This window comes from Tinamus guttatus, unplaced genomic scaffold, assembly GCF_059628265.1.
Source record: "Tinamus guttatus ecotype Peru unplaced genomic scaffold, ASM5962826v1 Tinamus_guttatus_pri_ptg000057l, whole genome shotgun sequence".
Classification (NCBI taxonomy): Eukaryota; Metazoa; Chordata; class Aves; order Tinamiformes; family Tinamidae; genus Tinamus; species Tinamus guttatus.
This window is the reverse complement of record NW_028288591.1, coordinates 822,865-845,611: the sequence shown is the minus strand read 5'-3', so window position 1 is coordinate 845,611 and position 22,747 is coordinate 822,865. Positions and strand designations below refer to the sequence as shown.

At 47.5% G+C, this 22,747-nt stretch overlaps 3 protein-coding genes across 3 annotated transcripts; 1 reads left to right on the top strand and 2 right to left on the bottom strand.

Annotated features, from left to right (window-relative positions):
* Nucleotides 1–1,692: 1,692 nt before the first annotated feature.
* On the bottom strand, nt 1,693–11,791 carry ZW10 (zw10 kinetochore protein). Its single transcript, XM_088540250.1, has 16 exons — nt 11,645–11,791; nt 11,415–11,549; nt 10,467–10,568; nt 10,236–10,313; nt 9,939–10,098; nt 9,631–9,777; nt 8,822–9,013; nt 7,992–8,152; nt 7,223–7,405; nt 6,470–6,708; nt 5,722–5,793; nt 4,587–4,756; nt 3,829–3,959; nt 3,208–3,339; nt 2,333–2,535; nt 1,693–1,829 (listed from the first exon to the last, which is right to left on the bottom strand). The coding sequence occupies exons 1-16, from the start codon at nt 11,756–11,758 to the stop codon at nt 1,709–1,711; spliced, it is 2,340 nt and encodes a 779-aa protein (XP_088396376.1). The 5' UTR covers nt 11,759–11,791; the 3' UTR covers nt 1,693–1,708.
* A 131-nt stretch (nt 11,792–11,922) lies between these two features.
* On the top strand, nt 11,923–13,420 carry CD3D (CD3 delta subunit of T-cell receptor complex). The gene is made up of 5 exons (XM_088540267.1): nt 11,923–11,997; nt 12,075–12,291; nt 12,368–12,499; nt 12,819–12,862; nt 13,124–13,420. Exons 1-5 carry the CDS (start codon nt 11,923–11,925, stop codon nt 13,184–13,186), a joined length of 531 nt encoding a protein of 176 aa, XP_088396393.1. The 3' UTR covers nt 13,187–13,420.
* A 3,038-nt stretch (nt 13,421–16,458) lies between these two features.
* Nucleotides 16,459–21,060, bottom strand: CD3E (CD3 epsilon subunit of T-cell receptor complex). Its single transcript, XM_088540207.1, has 8 exons — nt 21,039–21,060; nt 20,806–20,920; nt 19,553–19,573; nt 19,238–19,258; nt 18,434–18,649; nt 17,640–17,792; nt 17,030–17,076; nt 16,459–16,685 (listed from the first exon to the last, which is right to left on the bottom strand). The coding sequence occupies exons 2-8, from the start codon at nt 20,888–20,890 to the stop codon at nt 16,629–16,631; spliced, it is 600 nt and encodes a 199-aa protein (XP_088396333.1). The 5' UTR covers nt 20,891–20,920; nt 21,039–21,060; the 3' UTR covers nt 16,459–16,628.
* Nucleotides 21,061–22,747: the final 1,687 nt, after the last annotated feature.

The window sequence follows — 22,747 nt, the reverse complement described above, 5'->3', positions numbered from 1 at the left end:
GAAGTACTTTCAGTACCTGATTTTCTCTTTTTTTTTTTTTTTTTTTTTTGAGGTAGTGACTAATGTTTTGCTTTTAAAATAGTTCCCTCAAAAAAAATCTCTTCTGCAGCACTTCTTTTAGGTCTTTAACAAATGTGCCCAAAAGCCAGTGAAACTAAAGATTTCTCATCAGACAAAAAGGGCCTTTTTATAGCAAGAACAGAGTGGTTTCCTCTGCTTTATATGGTCTTAACAGCCAAGACTACAGGTAAACATCCCCTTGTACTTCCCTGCACTCAGTTACTCATTATTTGCAGCCTCAGTATGGGTAAATTGTTTGTCTGACTTAACTTGTCTCAATGTCTTATTTCCCTTTTGTGCAGCTCCAAAAATTATCAACCCTTTTCCTAATATTCTTTGGCCATTTCTCCTATTAAAAATGTACCTTTTCAAAATATTCTTTTATGAGGCTTTATGAAGTTGATAGAGATCAGGTGAAGTAATAGTGATAGGTGTGCTGGGGAGAAAGGGTTTTGCTTTGTTTGGAAATCTATTTATGACAAATGTAGTGTTGTAAAAAGGACTGATAGATACTGAATCAAAAAGCAAATCAATCTAACACTTACTGTATTAGATTAGTAACTTGAAAGACAATGCTATAACTGCACACTTCCTTTCCTTGTTAAATTTATTTACTTTTCTCTTCTAAAAGTATGGAAAGAGATAACGGCAGAAAGACAGTAGGTGCCAAAGCTACCTCCATCTTACACAATGAAAAAGTAAAAGAAGTGGCTGAACTCACTTCCACAGCTGGCAAAGATGAAAACTTTGAGTCTCCTTTAAACTATCTTCCATGAGAAATAAAGTCAAGAGCAATTTTATCACTTGTACAAACCACGGTGAAGCAGTAAACAATTTACTTCTACACATAGAACCTGTTTCCTCCTCTGCCTTAAATTTTCACTCTTGAGATCTGCTTTTCAGGGAAACCTCAGCAAAGGAGGAGGAAAGAGGAAAATTTGGCACTTCAGCAGTCTTAGAACATCAAAAGCTATCAAAGTCTGTGGGTTTAATATGCAATTTGCAAGGATGGATGAGGTAAGATATAGTGGGTATATGTGCCCTGATGTAAAACTGCAGAGGTAAAAGATTCACTAGGGAAATAAAATCCCCTCCAGAGGACCCTTAAGCAATCTTGAGATGACACAGTACAGCACCACATTCTCTTGCATGGGAGGCCTACCTGATACCAGTGCCTAATCTTGCAATGAGATGTTGGATAAAAGATTTACTAAATTGCCCAAGGCTGGGCTTAGAGGAAGATTGGAATTTAGCAAGCATCACCAAAAGCATCTCTTGACCAGGGTTGTATGCCCACCAGCTCTAATATCTAAAGGGTATATCTGGAGAGGATAGCAGGAGGTTGAGTTTTTAAGACCTAACTCTGCTGACCTGGCAGATGGAGCAAGGCAATTAGTGTCTATGTGTAGCCACCTTTGACTTTCCAGTCCCCAGACCCCAAACCACTCCCTTATTTCCCCTATCGATATTGAGCTAGGAAATGTTTTTTTTTTTTTTTTCTCCAGTACAGCCTCCAGGAGGCACTTTGCCTAATGGAAAGCATATTAAATAGCAGTACAAAAGGGTTGAATCAAAAAATAGCTGTAAGACTTCGTTCACTCTTGTCTTGTTCCATCAGAAGGTGGAACACATAGGAGTAAACACACAGTTACTTAATTTTGGCCAGTGCTGCTGCTCTCCTTTCTGTGTTCTGGAATAAGGCTCGGATAAGACTCTTCACTTCAATGGGGGAGAATTCAGCTGCAAGAGGTCCTTTCCCATCCGCCCACCTAAGTGACAGAAAAGAAATGACATCATTACTTCACAAAATTGCACGGCAACTTCTTGATAAAACAAGCTGAGAACTCACTTTAAACCACTGTAGTTCTCCCACTCTTAAAGCCCAAGATGCTGATTGGTTAAAGGTTACTTACAAGTGTAAGAAGTTCTAGACCTGTCAAAGCAGTATGGCTAGAGACAAGACAAATCCAGTTAGCTGCATTCAACATGTGCCTTCTCCGTGGCATATGCCTTTTGTTTTAGGCTGCTGAGGACACGTTTCATTGCTGTTCAGATGGCAAGCATGAAAGGCACTACAAACATGCACCCAAGCAACAGCCCTAGGACGCAGTACCTGATTCTCAAACCTGTTTGAAACCCCTTTATTAAAGGTAATTGCCTCTGTGAGAACAGGGTCCCCGGGATGCAATGCCCTGCTGCTGTCAGAGCACTTCCCAGCAGCCCATTACTAAGGTGAAGAACTGCCAGGCCTAGTGAAAGGTAAGATACTTACTGATCTACTATTTCCTGGAGGTTGGCTTGTAGGATGATCATCAGCTCTTTGAATGTCATCCACTTCTGCACATAGACTGGAACCTCCTCTTGATATTTCTTATTTTTATCCTCTTCAGGTAGTGGGGTGAAAACCTGGGGTCCTTCTTCTACCATGGTCCTGCAGAGGGAGTACAACCTATCTGCATCCTCAGCAGAGATATCCTAGAAATTAACAAACGTGAGCACAAGAACAGTTAGATATGTTTTGGGGATACGGAGCAGGAAGTGAAAGGTAAAATAGTGGCTATGTGAAGATGAAAAGCAGTGGTCTGGACCATGCTTAATATTCTCAAACTGATATGACCTCTTTCATGAATGGCTAGTATCAGCAAGTGCTCTACAGTCCCCTCAGATCAATGGATGTGCTTTTGAATACAGTTATCTTAATGCAACGGCAAGCATTTCACGATGGGGCAGAGTTCTGATGAAGTTCTGAACAATTTGTAAGGATATTGTTCAGGTTATGCCAGGCCAACAATGAAAGCAAAGTTTATTGCAGGCACAGCCTGAGCAAGTGTCCTGTAAAGTAGAAAAGCATAATTGGCTTAATTCAGTGGGGATGCTCTTTGGTGTAGATTACAGCTACAACAAATGCGCAAACACATTTTTATTATTTGACATGAAAAGGTATGAGAAGAAGTACTCATTAAGAAACTTATTAGGATCACTGTGTTTGTCTCCACATAACCTGACAAAAGCTTAAACACAGTTCTGGGAATCAAATGGAAATGAAATGGGAAACTACCACTGTGATTTAAGCAATGAGACATTCTTTTAGAAGCATGACAGGTTTATGGGTATCTGCTGTGTTAAATGCCCACTCCATGCCATTACCTCTAGGGCAGTGATCCTAGTGAGAATCCCTGTGAGGGCCGTGTTCAGCAACGTCCCCATAGCCTTGCAGTACACATTCACAGGAAGAACATCTTGCCAGACTTTTCCCAGTCTTTTCAACTGATGCAATACCTGGAAGACAGTAATTATGTGCTAACTGATGTGTTATCAAACAGAACATACAAGAGAGGAACCATACGGTAAGGCGACTACAGCTGGACAGAAAAGTTTTAAAGAAGAATAATGCCAACAAAGCATCAAGTTATTGCACGCAACAGGCCTTCCTTGCGGAAGGGGGGAGAAAAAAAGCAGCATATTCAGGTTGCCTTAAGGTTCATCACAAGTGCAACAGAACTTGAAAAATGAAATACCTTAACAATATACTCGCTTGGGAACAAACATTCCCAAGGTTTAGAAACTTTTCATTTCATCTTAGAGCAAGAAGAATGTTTCAGTTTTATAAAAGGAGACACAGCCAAGGGAAATGCAACCCAAACTAGTAAGTACAGCTGTTTGCAAACTCCGCTGAAGCACCCTGCAGTTCTCAGGACTGAGACTGTACCTACTCATGGACCACATCTATAGACAACTGTGTGTTTGGTCTCAATTTGTATTACTTACCTGCCTTATTGCTTTGTTTGCTGCACAGTAATTTTCCTCATCATCCATATTGGAAAAATTCCTGGCACTTGACAGCCTCTCCAGTATTTCTCCTTTCTGCACTCGCATCTGGGCCAGAAAACACTCCATCCCTTCAGGAGGAAACAAGGGCAGAGGGAGGGTCTTATGCAAAACATTATTTGTTTTGCCTATTTGCAGACTGTAACTGCTGAATCATAAACTTGTTTTTAAAACCGTTTCCAGCCTCTAATCAGTCTCATGGAGCAAATTAATGAGGCCTGCACTGTCAGTTAGAGATTCAGTAATTTGCTGTAGAGCTTTCATGGCCGCAAAGCTTATGCGGAAGAGGTGAGAGTAACTACGGACGACAGGCTCCTGTGAGGCTGACACAAGTATATCTCAGCTTTTGTTTCTATGGAGTGACCTAAAGGAGGCATCAAGAGAGAGACCAGCTGATCTTGAAGCAGTATCTATGAATGTCACAACATCTCTGTGTTCAGGGTAGGAAACTGTTTTTGCAACTGTGCACTGGGCAAGCAGAGCCAGACCTAAGAGTCAGGCTCTAAAGACCTTCTTGCCTAGAATCACAAAGCTCTGTCAGACCCCATTATTACACAGAAGGTATGAAAATTCTTAAATAACAACTCCCTGTTCTAGCCAGAAGCTCCATTTACATTTTAAATCGTTTACAAAATGAACGCCAGCATGAACTACCATTGCACTTAGCAAAATATTTAAATACCGTACGGTGAAATTACCAAGTCTCCTAAAAGCAGGTACCATATCTACAAAAGTAGCTGTTCCATCGCACAAGATGCTGGTCAGGCGGTACCGGAACTGGTGTCCCAGGGTGAGCAAGTGGTGCGCAATGTACATGCAGTTGTTGTGGTGAATGGCTGCCAGCTGGGGCAGTTTCTGAAGGTTCTCTCTGTCCCAGGAAGGAGGAGAAAAGAATGTAGTCATTTAGACCTGGCTCTGTTAAAAAATCATTATACCTAGCCCTGAGAAATGCATCTCAGACAAATGCTGCAAGCATCTGACTGCAAGCAATGCTTGATAAAGGCATCAGTCAGAATAAAAGCATTCAGCCTCCTGCTAGATGTGCAAAAGGACTTTGATGCAGAAAGGGTGTATTATGGCTAGAGAAGAGACTCCTCAGCTTTCCAAGGGTGCGTTGTACCCACACCATTTTTTAGCAATGGAATTCCAAGCAGATGGGCACTTTGTTATAGCACGATGATGAGGAAAGAGAAGTCCTTTCCAATAATGCATCAGTGTACTTGGACCCAATCCTGTGTTTGTAATCTTTCAATGTTTTTTTTTCAGTTCCTCCCTCACCCCCCCACCCAGGGAAAACACGAAAATCTCCAGATCAGACCCAAGGTCAGAATTTTGTATCTGGATTCAAAGACCACTTTGGGAAGAACTACTTACAAACTATTTTCAGCCACATTAGCCACTTTGGAATATCTTAAAGGTTAACCCATGTCTATGACAAAGCATGACTCTATTTGAGTAACCCAATGGAGGGGAATGATAAAGTCGATCTGCAAGATTTGTTAAGTTCTGGAGACAAAACTTTAGCGCATGTTGCTTGAGCTTCATGTGCACAAGGATCATAAAACATAGAACCAATGTGATTCATGTCAAAGACATATTAAAAAACATCCTCCTGGGTCATAAAACTGCAAGCTCAGAAACTGCTGAACCTCTCACACAAATACTCTGCCAGTGTCATTTAATAATGGATTAAGAGTACTAGCTTTTTTCCACTGGAAGAAGATTCTTATTAATCTGTGGCTGTTGTGGACAAATGGGGAGTAAGTGGGGCTGATACAACAGCATAGTTCTTTTTGCAAAGCAGGCCCAGATAACACACAAAGGCACACTCACTTGTGGTATGTTGGCACTACATCACAGAACAGCTGGAATATATTCCGCACAGAGTAGAAGAGCTGTATACAGCTAAAACAAAAATAAGGTTTGTGTTAGTTTGTTAGTAGAATTAATATATGTGTTCTTGAATGCTGAAAGGGAAGAAGGCAATAGAAAACAAACTGGAGATCAAAGATAGGATTTTCAGATGGTCCTTTTAAGAGATTTTTGAAAGACTATTTAAAAACAAAAACCAGGATAAAAAAGGGAGAAACAAAGATGACAACTCTTGCTGGCTCTAATTATTATTCAGAAACCTACCTTGACTACGAGCTTCAACAGCTTCCAAAAAACCTTCCCAAACTTTCCTTTTCTCACTGTCCTTTACACTTAAGGAATAATTGGCAAGGATAAATCACAAATAAATGTCCCTTTCTCACCAACACATCACAAAGCACCGATGCCCTGAGCAGAGAAACTAATGAAAGTGTCTGCATTGTTTGTTTTCAGTTTTTCTTCTAAAGCAACCAGGTTTTACGAGTGGTGAAGCACATTTTCCTTATGGACACAAAGAATGAATTGTCAGGATCAATTACAGCAATGTCAACAAAGGCAGCATTCTGGAAAACTCACAAGGACTGCTCACAAAAACTGTGACAATTTGCTGCTCTTCCAAATTGATTTTAATCTACTAACAGATGCTTAGTGCTGCCAAAAGCACAAGTATCTCACATCTGAGAGCTACCTGCTGTTACAGAAATCCTACCACTGATCAGTGCTGGCTGTAGCCTCCAAAAGCGTCTGGTAAGCCAGATCCATTAGTTCCTCCACTGAAGAACTGATGCGGCATGTGGGCAGGGAAAATGTGTGCTGGCTCAGTTTAGATTCATTCTCCAAAATCACCATCTCGTTATGCAGAAGTTTTGAAGTTTTCTCCATTTCCAAATGATCTCCTGCCCCTGGATCAGGAAGTCTTGGTAGGGATACGGAGGAATCGGGTGAGATCTGTGGGGGAATGTAAGAGAGGTCAAACATAATTTAGAGTCCCCAGAAAGGAGACTGCACAAGACAGTGAAACACTGAACGACAGATTTGAGACTCCAGATAGCCTGCAAGGCTTCAGAAGTCTCTGCCAGAGGCCACCTGTATTTTCAGTGATACGGCAGTCTATGAAACACATTATACACTGTTTCATGCATAGAAACAAGCTCTGTAAGTGATATTCTATTTTTTCTTGTGCTTATGACAATAGTCAGAAAACACTTATAAAACTGAACTTGCAAGTATTTTAAGAAAGATCATGTTAGTGGAATAACTCACTATAGCATCATTAAAAACAACCAACCCATGAAACAAACAAACAGAAAACAATCTGAAATTGTTGTTTGTTGAGATCCCCAAATAACCAGAAGAGTCAGCCCTCCATGAAAAAGGACTTGAGTGTTCTCGACAAGTCTTCATTAGCTCTACTATTTTTCTACATTAAAAAAAAAAGGAGATATATTGCAATGACAAGCACCTTTACAGTATTGTGTATTTCTGAGGTCATCAGCTTTCTGGCTGCCACAATAACATCCTGGCACTTCTTGTTAGCAAAGTGGGAATTGACATTACGGGCATATTTCAGTAAGTTAGTTGTGTCTCCTTTCAAAAACTGCATGTTCTTCAAGGCTTTTTCAAATTCCTCTGTGGACTTAATCACCTGAGAAAAAGCAGACAGTGCTACGTTAGCACCTGTGAATTTTCTAAAATCAAAGGAGGGAAATAACATAAGGTATAAACTCTTCCACTCAGCTGAAAGCAAAGCAGGAAAGGAAGTTTGAAAGGCTCTAACAATCTAACAGCTCCTCCAGGGTGTTCTGGAAAGACATGGCTCTATTAACTTTGTTCCCCCTGACTCAACAGGCAACCTAACTCAAAAATCAAAAGAGTAATCCTAATCCAGCCAATTTTCCTTGTACAAGCCTACCTAGGGCAAAGTGATTGGAGTGTTTGTCCTAACATTACTTGTGTTTGAAACAACTCCGTCTCCAGGCAAATCTGTTTTGGCACACCTTGCTACCATTAATTAAGTTAAATTTTAAAAAAATATCTATGTTGCCAACACAAGAAACTGCCGTGATCATAAAAACAAAGGTAAATGTTGCAGTAAATTCTCCACCACAGCTTAAACGAGAGAAGTGTTCCATGTTATTCTACCTCAGCAAAAGAGAGAGGAGAGACACTTGCTGTTGAAGCTACATATCGGAGATTTCCATCATGCGTTTTTGAAAGATTTTGAGTCCTACCTCTACATATTGCTCTAGCTTGCTGCTGTTAGTTGGAATTGAATTCACCAGACAGTTCTGAATGAGGCAGTCAGATAACTCTTCCCATATCATATCACCCAGCAGTTCTGATAGTACAACCTTGCATTCCTTTTTGTCGTCCACGCACTCAAGAGGAACATCTGGACTCAAGAGAACACAAATAGATTTTAACACACCTTCCTTCTTGACCAGACCCTCCACCAATTCATTCAGTCCCTCCTGTCAGAACAGCATCTCTCAGCCATTCCACAATCAGTACTATGGAAGTATTCTTCATGTCCAGGCCTTCCTGGGCATGTGGCACCATCTCTCCCACCAAAAAACAGCAAAAGTCATGTGTAAACCAAACCATTTTCTCTGTATGTTTATTTTTGTGAAATGCTAGCAAAGCCCAGACCAGCTCCTAGCCATTAGAAGATCCTGAGTGGAACCAGCCTGACTGAGGAGCTCTGTTGACTGCGACACGACTCCCAGCTTTTGGACCTGTGGCATGTGCAATGATTATCACTGCACTGACTCGTCGCAAGAGAAAGATCATTCACTAAAAAAAGGAATCCCTTGATTCTTTTGAGCCAAAGCAAGTTTCTCTTTCATTTTCACAGTATGAATGTACTTACCACAAACAAGTTCAGTTTGCAAGTTGCCAAGCTGCCCAAGAGCATGGCATGGCAAATTAAAAGCTTCTTAGACCACACGGCTAAATCAATGCTGCTTAATAAACAGATGTTCCAAAAAGCTTCTGCTACAATTACATGAGCTGAGTGCCTAGCAGCAACTCTGTCCAATTGCAATAGGGGAAAACTACCTACTCAGCAGATATTTGTGAAGAAATTCCAGAACTTGCTTAATCTTCTCAAAAACCTCCACAGGAGAAGTATTATCCAAGTTAAGTTCCTCAGACTTAAAACGCAGGATGACCACATCTGATTGTTCCTCTACCAATGGCCAAAGAGATGAGTAAGAAATCAGTGGCTTGAGGATGTGTTTCAGCAAGAGCTGGCCTGAGAAAAGAAAAAAAAAAAACACTCTTTCAGCAGTGCAAGGCAAGCTGTTTGCTCCTGTGGGTCCCACTAGAGGCTATTTTGGATTTAAGGACATTCCCGATAAGGCAGAGGAAATACCTCTATCAGGGAACGTGCATGTGGTAAAATGCTGAGTTTGGTTTAATTCAACCCCATTTTAGTCAACTGAAGCATAGGGGGAGGCCTAACAAAGAGTAGCGTATTTAATCAAAGAGAGAAACAATCTGACAGACAGCAGCATTAAATCCTATCTTAGCATCTGCTATGCTTCCTGATTTATAAGCCCCTGCTAATGCAGAAGCTCAACGTCTGCTTGAAACCAGCAGTCATGTTCTTTACAGAGAAAGAGGATGTAACTGGAAAAACTGAACATGAGACCATGAAACCACAGTCACAAATACAGTCTATTAGAATAGTAAGAACCAGAGGTTTTACGTTATGCTTGCTGGAAAACACATGCCAAAAGAGTAAGAAGGTGTCTTGCAGTGTAATGCTCACATGGCCCTGGACCTCAATAACCATCTTGCAGCAAATTCGGGCTCGCATCCACCCTGCCTACTACAGCTATGTATACCCAGAACCAAGGTCTGCCTTACCAAAAGTTTTCAGCTTGGTGTGCAGTTCTCCTAGGATAGCAAATGCCTGCAGCACAGAGGCAACAGGTGGGCCAGCAAACTCCTCTTCTGATGGCACTGTGCACAAGCACAATTCTGAGGCCAGCACTGACTCCAGGCTGCTGCTTGCTAAAGAAAGGGAAGAAAGATCTCTGTGTCAGAGCGAGGTCTGAGCTACAGCAGATCACAGAAGCGACTGCGTCGCTTGGAGACTCTCTGCTTCCACTGAATAGGGTTCCTAGAATTCCTGGCAACTGTTCTGATCAACGCTCGGCTACAGTTGTGCGTACCTTTTGAAGGAGGAAGCTTCCACACAACCAACTTCTGCCACTCCTCCCCTAGATGATAGAGCATGTTCTGTGTCTGCACCGTGAGCTCCGTGCCAAGCGCTTTCAGGATCTTTAGCTCAAAGCCCTTACGAGATTCCAGGGTTTTCAAGCTGCTTCGTGCCTAGTTATAAAGGTGGAAAGAGTCAAACACAAAATACAGGTAACTGCTGCCCCAGTGGCCTATGAACAAAAGAATCTCAGGGAATTTATTGGAAGTTTTTATGAACCACATGGTTGTGCTTGAGAAGCCATTATTACCTTTTCCAGCTGTTGAGCTGCTACAACATACTTCTTTTCCAGCAATGCAGTGTTATACTCTTTAATAGCTGTATCAAACTGCAACAAACAGAATCAGAGGTAACTGTACATCTGCTGTAAGATGAATTTTTAAATGCCATGGCTAGAGACAGGAGTTGTTTACTCCGAAGAGAAGCCCTGAATAATGCTGCAGGAGGAGAACCACCATGCAGTAACTTTCCCCCACCTCACCTCTTGTAGCTTTTTCAGAATACTCAGAACCAGCGTGTCTCTCTCCAGCTGCTGCTTCAGTTCAGTAAATTCGGCAACGGCAACGTTCAGATCTCGCTGAACCTAAGGTAGCAGACATATCAGTTCATTTATGGCATCCAGATGTTTTCTGACACAGTTCCTCTTAAAAGGAATAAACACGTAAGATTTAAAAGTATTTCTATTCTTACACTAATTCGAGGAGGAGGTAAAAAAGACTCCAATAAAACAGTTTATCTGCTTTATCATTTCACAACAACTGTATCTTCAACTTATGCAGTCCCCTATTTTACTTCTCGATAAAACGATCCTTATCAGCATGAGAAACTCCTATGAACTGTTTTCTCTTTTATTACATTACAGGGTTTTTAAAGTCACTGTAAGAAAAAAAATACTTTCCAAAGGCAGTCAAAGCAACCTCCTGGGAAGAAGAACACACATGCTGCTCCTTACACTCATCTTAAAGCCAGTTAAAGGAGAAGATGGTGAGAATGGCTCTGTAATCCGGCCCGCGGGACCTGCGCAGTCTGCACAGCGGCGCACACAGCTGAGACGCAGGCGGCACCCGCTGGGTTCCCACTCTGCACAAGAATCCCTGTGGAGGAGCAGAGCCGGCCCTGGCACGGCTGTGTGCCCGAGATCTGCTGCTGTGCAGGACGACAGCAGCAGCCCGTGGCAGAGCGCCGGGCTGCCTTTCCACGGATTAAGCACAGCAAGCGCTGAGCCATGCCTTGATGACGGCTCTGGGGACACACTTGAGGCCTGATGCCACAATGTGCGGGCGCACGGCATTCCCGAGGGGTGACAGCCTCGTCACCTGCACTTTTGCACTTTACCCACAGGACTGGACAGCGCGGCGCAACGCGGCTCGGCACGGCACGGCACGGGCCGCAGGCCGTGCGGGCGCGCGGGATGGCAGCCCTCGCTCACCTCGCTCTCGATGCGGGCCCTGAGCCCGTCGATGCTGCCGGCCAGCCGCTCCACCTGCGCCACCAGCTCCTCGGCGCTCTGCATGCTGGGCAGGAACTCGCTGTACTTGTTGGTGATCATGGCGCAGACCTCTCCCTGCGGCACACACGGCGCGGGGCGACACGGTCACCCGGCGGCGCGGGGCGACACGGTCACCCGCCCCCGGCCCCCCGCCCCGGCCCCGCGCCTGCCTTCAGCTCCTCCACGCGGCGGGAGAGGCGCCCGATGCGCGTGCCCAGGTCCTCCTTGTCCAGGCGGCCCGAGTGCGCCAGCACGGCCGCCACCAGCGAGCCCGCCGCCGCCATGGCCTCCCGCCCGCCGCCGCGCAGCACCCCGGGAAGGCGGACAGCGGCGGGACGCGCTTCCTGCGGGCGGGCCGGGGCGGGCCGGGGCGGACCGGGGGCGGGGCGGGCCGGGCCCGGGGCGGCCGCTCGCGGCGGCGGCAGCTCTGGCCGTGCGGGGCGGCGGGATGGCGGGCGCCGCGGCGCTGCTCGCCGGACTGATGCTGCTGCCGCTCGCGCGAGGTGAGGCGAGGCGAGGCGCGGCGGGGCACGAGGCGGCGGCGCGGGGCCACCGCGTCGCTGAGCCCGCCCGCCGCGGCGTCTCCCCGCAGGGCAGAAGGACGTGCTGGTGAAGGAGGCGAACGGGCGCGTGTCGCTGCAGTGCAAAGCGGCCGAGGGCGCCGACGTGTCGTGGTGGCGGCGCGGCGAGGCGGTGGGCAGCGGGCCGCGCCTCGAGCTGGGCGCCGCGCACGACGACCCGCGCGGCCTCTACACGTGCCGCGTGCGCGAGGCCGGCAAGGAGCCGCGGGACACGGCGCTGCACGTGCACTACCGGCGTGAGTAGCGGCGGGGACGCCCCGGCGCCCTCCGGCCCGGTGTCCTCCGGCGCGCCCTCACTCGCGCCGCCCGCAGTGTGCCAGAACTGCATCGAGGTGGACGCCGCCACCATCTCCGGCATCGTGGTCGCCGACGTGGTCGCCACCGTGTTCCTCGCCATCGCCGTCTACTGCATCACCGGCCACGACAAGGGGCGCCTGTCGCGAGGTGAGTCTGGGGATGTCCCACCACGAGCCCAGAGGAGCCACGCAGCATCCCCCTGCGTGACAGGCTGGGGTGGTACATCGGAGGCTGGGCAAGGTGCTGGAGCTCCTTGAGGGCTGCACGAGGTGGAGGCTGCAGCCTCAGCCACGCTGGCAGTCCCTGGCTTACCCATGGGTGATGGGCTGGCTCCGCGCGGGGCTTTGCATCCTTCCTCCCGCAGGAGGTAAAAGCGCAGGGCTGAAAGCAGCCGACTGCTCCGGTTGACCCGCAAGCGCTCCCACACAACTCCCCCGATCCTTAACTGCCATCTCTCTTTGTTTAGCTTCTGACAGGCAGAACCTGATTGCCAACGATCAGCTTTACCAGGTGAGCATGCGGCTGTGCAGGGGGCTCTGGCACCTCTGCATGGTGTGGGGCTGCGTGGCCGTGCAGCCACGATGGCCTCACTGCTGGGGGATGTGTAATGCCTTAAGCCCCTGAGGCACAGGCGGTGGTATTGTGGTGCTGGTGATCTGGGGCAGGCTCAGCTCCCCTCTTACTCTCTGGGCTTCAGCTCCGTGTGTAGGAGCCAAAAGTTGCCCAAAAGGCAGCCCCTGTTGTGCTCACCTCACCCTTTCCTCCTCCTAGCCCCTCGGTGAGCGGAACGATGGACAGTACAGCCGGCTGGCACCTGTCAAGGCCCGCAAGTGAAGTCTGAAAACGCGAGCAGCTCGTGACCCCTTCACCACGAGCACGAGCAGCCAGGGTAGGACCCCAGCATCGCCTTAGTAAACTCACAGCTGGCTGAAGACAATGTGAGTTTTTGCCTAAATAGCCCTGCAGCATTCTGGCAGCCTCGCAGGCTGGGCTGCTTGCGGCTCTCTGCTCTTTCCCTGACCTGATACATTTTTTTATTTCTTTGTCATTAAAGATGAGCTTTTTTCATAGCTTTCTGCCTGCATCACTTGTGTTGAGGCCAGGGAAGCCATGCAGTGCTGTGGGGGGACGTGGCAATGTGCTCCATCCAGAGCCCTGCAGAGCCGTAACGCTCCTGCCTGTCCTGTCCTGTCCTGTCCTGGGAGGACACTGCTCTGCCGGCGCACACAGGGGCACGTGGCCACACCACTCTGTGCCTGGATCCAAATAACATCTGGGCTGTTGATGAAGCTGATGGGCAAAGCATAGGAGACCTGGGCATGGGAGAGGGCTGCTGCTCCTGCCACTGGGAGTGTCCTTGTCTCACTAAGCTCCTCTTCCAGAATGGGGAGTGGGGACACGAGGACAGGGGGTGTGTGTGCCTGCACAGAGTGGGGGCACTGCCCCAGTGCTTTCGGGCGGGAAACATGAGCAAAGACGTAGCCGTGCCAGCTCCTCAGATCAGCCTGTGTGGGCCAAGCTCGAAGCGGAAATGGAAACGCAGAAGGAGCAAAACCTGGGGCAGAGATGGAGCAAACACTCGGCAGCAGAGCTGGCAGGCAGCAACGGCCAGGGTCAGCCCACACAGGTCTCTGGAGGGTCCTCACCCGTGTCTACCTCTCCGTGATTGGCTCTAGAGAGCAACAGGCTGTGCACTGACCTGGGATTTATTCGTGAAATGTAAGTTAACACTCAAGGAAAAGCAGCCACAAATGTGTGACGCAAGGTCTCAAGCAGAAAACACGTATGGGCCCTTACGGGAATCGCTGTGAGATCAGCCTTATGCGCAGCGACCAAGGCAAGGAGCTGTTTTCCAGTGGTGTCAGCTCTTCAGGCAACAACAGTTTGCTCTTTGTGGGGCAGAATAATGCTGCAGTGGCTCTTTCGCCCATGTAACCTGCTCCAGTGACAGGGGAGCCTGCAACGGTCATTGCAGCTAAACCACACCAATCTGTTCCTTCCATCTGCACGCGCCTCGGAGCAGGGCTTCAGCAAACAAGCGACCAGAGGACTGCCTTGCTCTTCTCACCAGCAGATCTCAAAATAATTAGCAATGCGGCTAACCGCGTTCAGACTCATTTCGGTAGGGGAAAGCCACGGCAGAGCGAGTATGCAGTGCTCCGGTCGGAGAGCAGGGGAACGTTTATAGCTAGTCTATTTTTGAAAAGTTCGGCTCAGCCCATCACCCCTGCGGGGCACACGGAGCTATGTCTGTAGTGCAGCTAAACACAGAGGCAGCGAGATGTTGTCACGGCATTACATTGATCCCACCGCGATAAGAAGAGCGTGGGATGACACAGTTCGTGGCAAACACCAGCAAAAATGCAGTCCTATAAATGCTGTGAGAAGCACAGGATAAAACGGGGCAAAATCTATCCCTTGAAGACCCAGAGCAGTCCAAGCTCCTCATATCCTATCTGGGGCAATGGGCTGTGCGCCTGGGCTCAGCAAACTTCTTCAGACCAGCGGTCTCAGAGGAGCACTGATGATCTGTAGAAGCTGACAACCTGGCCCAGGGTGTTTATAGAGATGCTGCTCTTCATATCTTAACAATCTCCTGCCTAGCTACAGAGCGCTTTGCACGGTGAGCCCAGCTGTGCTGCCTCCCTCTAAAACCACATCCTGAGAGGTAAGCACAGCAATTGAGGCAGGAACCTTGCTGTGCGCTTGGCCCCGCCGCGCTGAAACTGCAGGGTTAAACTAGCCTCCCGCAACCCCCTTGCTGCTGCCGTTTCCTCTCTTCCCAGCCGTCTCAGCGGAGCAGCAGCAGTCCGGCTCGCTCAGCCCATGCGCTGGGCTGCTGCTTTAGCAGCGGCTCCTCTCCAGCCCCGTCCTGCTCGCAAACCCGCTTGCCCAGGCTGCGTTTGGCAGTGCAGTTTTGGAGGCCCGATCGCCTGCCCCATCCTGGCACAGTCTGCTCCCGAGCCCTTCGTGTGCTACTGCAGGGTGAGCCAGCAGGGTGGCCCCACAGCAGCTCTCAGTCTGGGAGACGACCCCTCCGCTGGGGACCCCATTTTTAGCAGAAACTGCCTTCCTTTAGAAGAAGAAAAACAATCAGGAAACCTTTCAAATGCGTATCTTGAAGAGCTGTCTCTCAATTTATTAATCTACCACAATTCCTCTTAATGTACATGATAAAAGCTAAAACAGGTCTTTACCAATGGCAAAGATACCTGCCATCCTAGTAACAGAGAGAATCCAGCAGAGATGAAACAGGAGACAGGAAGAGTGGCAATAAAGAACAGATAAAAGATAGCTATAAATGGAGAAATAAATAATTTTCTACTCAGGAAAATTAAACTCCTCCAGCACACATTCTTGTACAGTCCCCAGGCTTTGCATGCTCCACAAACATTTTTATCCTGTGCTGTGCTATAGACTAGCAGTAGGAATGGAGAAGTCTCTGGGATGAGAGGGATAATCTAGCAAGACGGTTTGATGCTCTCTTGCATCCTGTAGCATGACCTGTGTGGCCCCAATGGTTTCTTTTTCATTCCACTAACCAGGCTGTTTTTAGGGCAGAGGGGTGGTCCTGAGGCTGAGCCAAAGGGGCTCAGTTCCCATTTGGGTAAAGCAAAAATCCCCCTTTGCTGTCCCACAGAGACTGCAAAGCTGATACACATTGCTATGCAGGGCCCAGTCTCAGCTGAAATATCTAAGAACTCTGGAATTTAATAGTATCTAAAATCTAATGCTCCGCCAAATATTTAAGCTTCCTAGTAGGAAGCTTTCAGATGGCTCTGGAGGGTGCCAAGTCCCTGTGTGAACCTGTCAGGCTCTGAAACATAAAGGACCATGGGCCAGCTCAGCTACTCTGTGATCCATCACACTGCTCTGTCAGCAGCCTAGGGAGGCATGAGGGGCAAGTGCAGGCACCCACGGCAGAAATAAAACACAGGAGAAAATTCTGCAGCAGCGAGAAAGAAGTGTGAGGGAAAAGGAGGCCATGAACCACAAGTAAAGCTTCAGTCAGTCCTTTAATGAGAAGGAAAACTTCTCTTGCCAATGTGTTCATCTCTTCCTTTTCCCTTCTGTCAGACTGAAGGGACATGTCAAGGAGGGGCAGTTGAAGGCAGCAGGCTGCCTGTCCTGTGTAGCCATCTAGCTCTTCCCCAAATGTCTGTGCCGTGGGAGGACAGCAGAAATGCTAAAACAGGCAGCAGAAATCTGCTATCAAGCGGGCCAGAAGCTCTTGGCCTCTCCGCCGCTCTTTTCCAGCTTGTCATCCATGGGAGTTTCAGAAGCCCCTGGGTTCCAGGCCTGCATACACTTCCCGCTGGCCCTTCCGGATAGGCTGTGGGAACAGCATTCAGATTAGTTAACCCTGGTTAACGCACACTCTGACATTCCTAGGTCTTGGTGCACACAACACTCAGAGCAAAGCACAAGAGAGAGCAGCAGTGCTGCTCTGCTAATATGTACAGCGCACTGGAAGCTGCACTTGTGCTCCTGACTTCTAGAGTCACTGCTAAGGGAAGGGCTCCCCGCTCAGCCCCTCCATCCCCTGCCCCTGGAAAAGCTTGGAGGTTCACCAAGTGCTTTATCAAAAAAGCGCAAAGGACAAATGCTATGGATTCCCCGCTCCGGCTATCCCTCCCCAAGCAGCAAAAACATGGCAAAACTGCAGATTCTCCATACCTCATAGTCTGGGTTGGGAACAGGAGGAGGATGCTGCATCTTCTGACCTGCAACAGAGGAAGACAGTGGCCATCCTTGGTAATGACTCTTATGCCCCAATGCCAGGGACTTTCATGCAGATGACCCCAGGGTAGTTTGTAATTTGTGTCGTCCCCCACTGCTGAACACATTGTGCCACCAACTATGACTTCAGAAGCTATAAAGGCTAACTTATAGTTTATAAAACGTTGTGATTTCTAACTCCATCTTCTGTGTGCCAGCCTGATGCTTGCTCCTTGAGGGCCTGAGACGGCAGCCGAGCAGGCCGAGGCCAGGCTGCTCTTGCTGAGCAGCCGTTAGACAGTTCTTGCTTCAGCGCAGACTCACCACCACTTCACAGCAGCCTGTGAAATGGTTTCCTGTGGGCAGGACAGCTTTGACACAAAATGGCAGGCGCGCCCATCTCCCACAGGAGACAGCTCACAGCGGCAGACGTGGTGGGCAGGAGCGGAGGAGTCTGACAAGGCCGTGGAGGCCCAGAGGAGACACAGGCTGCTCCGGCGCTGCCAGGGCAAGTTCTCTGCACCCCAGGGAGGTCCCAGACGGCAGACGCACCTGACACGGCTCTTACCTCGCGGTCGGCTGCCTGCACCAGTGCTTGTTTTCCCCTTCCTGTCCTTGCTGAAGTAGTAGACCAGAATCAGCACCCCAAGGGTGATGAGAAGGTCTGCGACGACGATCCCTGTGACAGCTAAAGCATCCAGCTCCTCACAGTTTGCGCACACTGTAGAAGGAGAGGTGAAGGTGTTCAGAGACTGACACCCTGACTCTTGAGCACAGCGAAAAGGGGGGAGCTCCAGGTCTGAGACCTCACAATCAGGGCCAGCTTTCTGCTCACAGTGTTCAGGCCCCCCTCTTCTGCTTAACATTAGCAGAAAGGATGCAGCTCTGGGTGGAAAGGAGGAGAAAGCAAACAGAAATGGAGAGAGAATGGACAGGATATTCTTTCACAACATTTGCTTCCATCTGCCAACGATTCCAGGGTCTGATGTGTGCAATAAACTCACTACCCTCTTCTCTTCCGCATGGCCTTAGCAGGATGATGCAAAATGTCTTCCAGAATATTACTGCTCTGTTCACACCTACCTACCTCTGATCCCAATCTACCTCTGCTGGCTTCCAAGGCCTGGGTGCAGAGCAAATTTGCAGAGCAAATTCCCAGTATATCAGAGGTTAAAATCAGCATCAGGAGGGAGGAAAACTCTCCCTGGTTCCATGTTGATTTGCAGAAACCAGGCTGTGTGCTCTGGATGTGAGGCCCGTACTCTGTGAGACAAGAAGCGCCTCCAGTCTTTGCGATGGACATTACCCATCCACCATTAGCCCTTGCAGAGTTTCTCATGGACAGAGCGTGCTTTCACTCACCTCTGGCATTCAGGTACATAGCGTACTTCTTGCCACCTGATGAGCAACTCAAATTGCGAGGGGAGCTGTCATAATCCTCTATGATGTATTTTGTCTCATCGTCAGATGGTTTTATTACAGCTGGATCCCAGGTTATGGTGCCTTCAGTCACAGGACATGTGATAGTCACTGTAGTTCCAGAAATCTCTACCAGGAATTCTTCACTGGGAGGTGGGTCTACAGATAAGGAACCAACATTGCAATGGGCTTTTGCACAGGCCCCCCTCAATCCCAGAAATCCAGCTGGAGAAGAGCCATCTCAGCCCTCCTTGCCAAGCAGCTTGTTGGAAGTTTCTGAAGTACCTGCTTCCAGCACGGTAGCTGGGTTTGCCCAATCTTTGAATTTTTGGTAAAAATGTAAATTCCCCGTGCATGTGTCTTTTGCACAGACCTTTTCCTTTAGTTTTCACATTAATCTTTTTGCAACACTAAGCAGTCTCAAAACGCCATCACAGAATGTTTAATTTCATGTCAGAGAGTTTGGCCACATGCCACTAATCGTATGCTTGCAGGCTCCCGCACATGCCATCCATACCCTCTTTGGAGATCATTAACAATAACTTGGGGCAACTCATAGTAGATGATTTTTGTTTGTTTTTTTTTTAATCAGGGGTAACAGTAGCAACTAATGAACAAGGAATCTTCCCCTCTTAAAATACAGCTTGAATTCAAGTATTTCTGCCTACCTCTTAGTCCTCCCTTGTGATGTTTCTGCAGTGTTTATATTACCCTAAATAGTTAAGAATGCTGGTTAAGCACGCTTACCTTCCTGTGCTTCAGCACCCTCTGCAAAGGAAAGAAAAACAAGTATTAACAAACCTGCCTGCTGTTTTTTTCTATTGCTTGCTGATCTCTGCAAATATCCAGCCACGCTTGGAGATTACTAGCAATAATTCAGGGCAATTCATGAGAGCTAGTTTTTCAAATCAGTAAGAAAAGCAACAAGTAATGAACAGGGAATTTTTCCTAATCTACGATATTTGCAAAATTCAAATATTTCTGTTTGACTCCTCGCTTGTGAGGCATCTGTGGTCTTTTTATCATATTAAATAGTTAAGAACTCTGGTAAAATAGACTTACCCTCCTGTGCAGCTGTGCCAACTACAAAAGAAAGAATAATGAGTGTTAACAGATTAAATTACTGATATCTTATATCTTTCCTAATTCAAGGGAGTCTTTCCCAAATTCAGCTGCTTGTGTTACCTGCATTTGTGTCACGTGCATTACAAGCAGGGAGTGGGCTAATATAAGATGTGATTCTGAGATGAAATCTTTTCCTATAGAAGCCATGTTTAAAACAGATTAAAGCAGAATGGAAATTTGACTGGTTTTCGAACCAGCAAAGTTTCTAAGCTGGAGCATTACAAAACTGGTTTGGGGGGAGGTCTGAATCAGGCCCATGATTTGCTTTAAAGATTTCCTATTTGTTGTTAGGAAGTAACACAATAAATAGAAAATGGGCTGCATTCATCTGCTTGGTTCTGTTGTCTCATCCCAGGGAACACTTGTTTTACAGAGCGACGTGTAACAAAATTTTGGATTTGAAATTCCGCAGGTGTAAGAGTTGGCTGGATAGAAGGCAATCTGATGCTTTAATCTTTATCTTAGATGAATTTAAATATTAAAAAGAACACAGCATTGCCAAGTCAAATGTTTTCTATCTTCTCAAAGAAAAGCAGTTGGTATTTGGCACACATTAGGTGAAGTTGTTATAGTCTTATTTAAGTATCTTTTAATCATCTTTCCGACTTATCTCTGAGAGTTAACAATATCTTTATAGCCTTTGCAGATACTCTGCCCTTCATCTTAAAAAAGCTTTCCAAATACTGGTCAGTTCACTTTGGCAACACGGAAGAATGCCGCCTCTCCCATTTTATCATGGTGAATTGGAACACAAAATGGAAGTAATCTACCCAAGACCACAAAACAGTTAAGAAAACGGCATAAATAAATACTGGAAATAGAATGAACATAAAGTCTCAGGTTCTTATAGAAGACACTGCTGCAAAAATTACTGCCTTCAAGCTCCGGCACTTACATTTCACTCCCAGCACTGCATTAACTTTGAAGAGCGGGTGTTTTAGTGAACTAGCTAGTACTTTGGGACCTTAGATCCTTTCCTCTAGCCGAGAGGGTTGGATTCCCGATCCTGGTCTCCGCACCTGCACTTTGAAGGGAATACTCAGTCTAGACAGCTGTGGCTCCCCAGGCACTGTGTCTGACAGAAGATGCGGGTACTTTGCAAAACTAGCTGCACACTCCCCTGCTTGCTGCTCTGCTGACCCGGGCAGATGCCCTTCTGACCACCATGGGCTTCTGGCCGCTGTACTCACCCACACACAGCAGGAGGCCCAGAAGAAGCAAGAAAAGCTCAAACCTCATCCTCGTGTTCCTCCTTCTCTTGCTCTTCTCTGCCATCCCTGATCAAATTGGCATCACTGAGTCCGGCTGTGAATAAAGAAAGCGCACGTTGGCTTTCCAAGTTCTGGCTTACAAGAAAGAGGCCCAAGGTTTTTTTCCCAGAATTGGGTACGGCGACGAACTGAGCAGCGCCGAGGAGACTCACTGTTTCCAGCGAAACCTGCAGGCAGTCAAGAAAGACACAGAACACGAATGATAAAAAAATGTGCGCCAGGAAGTGTGGAGACTCAAAATGTCTTCACTTCTGAACGTCATCGACAGCAAGGGTTGGCTGCCGTGCGCCAGCCCCGTTCAAGACTCAGGAGAGCTGCTGTAACTTTCCCAGGAGCAGTAGGAGAGATGAACAAGCCCATGTTAGATTTGCTTTCAGGACCACCCTAACAACTTGTTTAAAGTGAGCATTTCTAAAGATGAAATAGTGGAAAGCAACTTAGCATAGCAAGGGAATAAACAAAGGAACCCCCAAAGCTATGAGAATCTCAACAGTGAGAAACACTCTACGGCCAGCAGAAATGAGCCTTTGAGTTTCCTGAAGTAGCGCCAGCTCCAGTGATTGTGTTTGCTGGATTCCTACCATGCCACTCCTTCTCTGGATGCTAGAGGAACACAGGACATCAACAGCAGTAATGACGCAGACAAAAACAAGGTAAAAAGACCCAGGTGGAAGAAGAAAGACCAGTAACAAAGAGATGTAGGTCATACTTACAAGCCAGGTAAATAGCTGGGTTTTTATGCTGCTAAGCCCCGTGCCAGCTGGGATGAGGCTTGTGTGACTGGTTCAGCACTCTCTCAAAAGCTGTCTTGCAATTTCTGCTGTGTTTTCCTCAGTTCACACAAGACTCCACTGGAGACTTTTAGTCACTGATGACACGACCTGGATTTTAACTTTGTTCTTTCTCTGTAGCCCAGCCCATCTGATCCTGGGGCCTCTTCAGGAGTGGCATGTGGCACGGAGGAGCACAGTGAAAGGAAGCGTGGCTAAGCGCAGCACCACGTGCTGCAAACCTCTGAGCTGCAGCTGATGTTCTGCTCCAGACAGATCGTACATGACATTTTTTCCTTTTGTGAGGGTATGTGTTTAGCTCTTCTGTTCTCTGTGTCTCTTCAACTTCAGTATGAGACTGCAAAAACAATTATACAATTTCAGGTATGGGTGTTGTGAATCACGCCTATAATAAAATCTGCTTTATTTCACTAATTCATATTTATTTGTGTCAACTCATAGGTCCCCTAAGAGGGAAATGCAAGGAGGAAAGGCTGTGCCTGTTTGGAAAAAGCCTTTGCTATATCAGCTGCCAAAAGCAGCAGGGAAATTCCTGCCTGAAAGGCTGAGACATCCTCCCATTTAAACCTAGGAGGGGTCCAGGCCCTGTGCTTGGGCACCACTGCGACTGTGCCTATGTATGTGGAGCATTTGCAGCATCTTTTTTTGAAGCTTTCTGTGCGCTGAGAGTTTTGTCGGGTCTAACAAGCCGGGTTGAAAGAGGCCTGACTCCACTAGAGGGGGCTCCCAGCCCTTCCAAGCGCTCTGCTCTCACTCGGTCACTGCTGCCGCCTTGGCACAGCAGAGCAGAAGGGAACCTCCTCTGCCCAGGCCTCCCCCTAAGCGGGCAAAGCCCTGTGCAGCGGGCAGCAGCAGCGGGACAGTCCTGCTTCAGCATCCCCATGCTATGGCACTAGAATGCTTTCTTTTGCTGGGCCATTATAAAAATGCCTTTTCTGGCTGCAAGACCAAACTGCTTCCATGCCCCGAAGGACAGCCTCTAGGAGCCCTGTTTGGGATCACGTTTCCTTGTTCTGCTGCAGTGCACAACACACTGCATAAGCTCTCTCTCCTCTGAGGTGAGCCAGTCA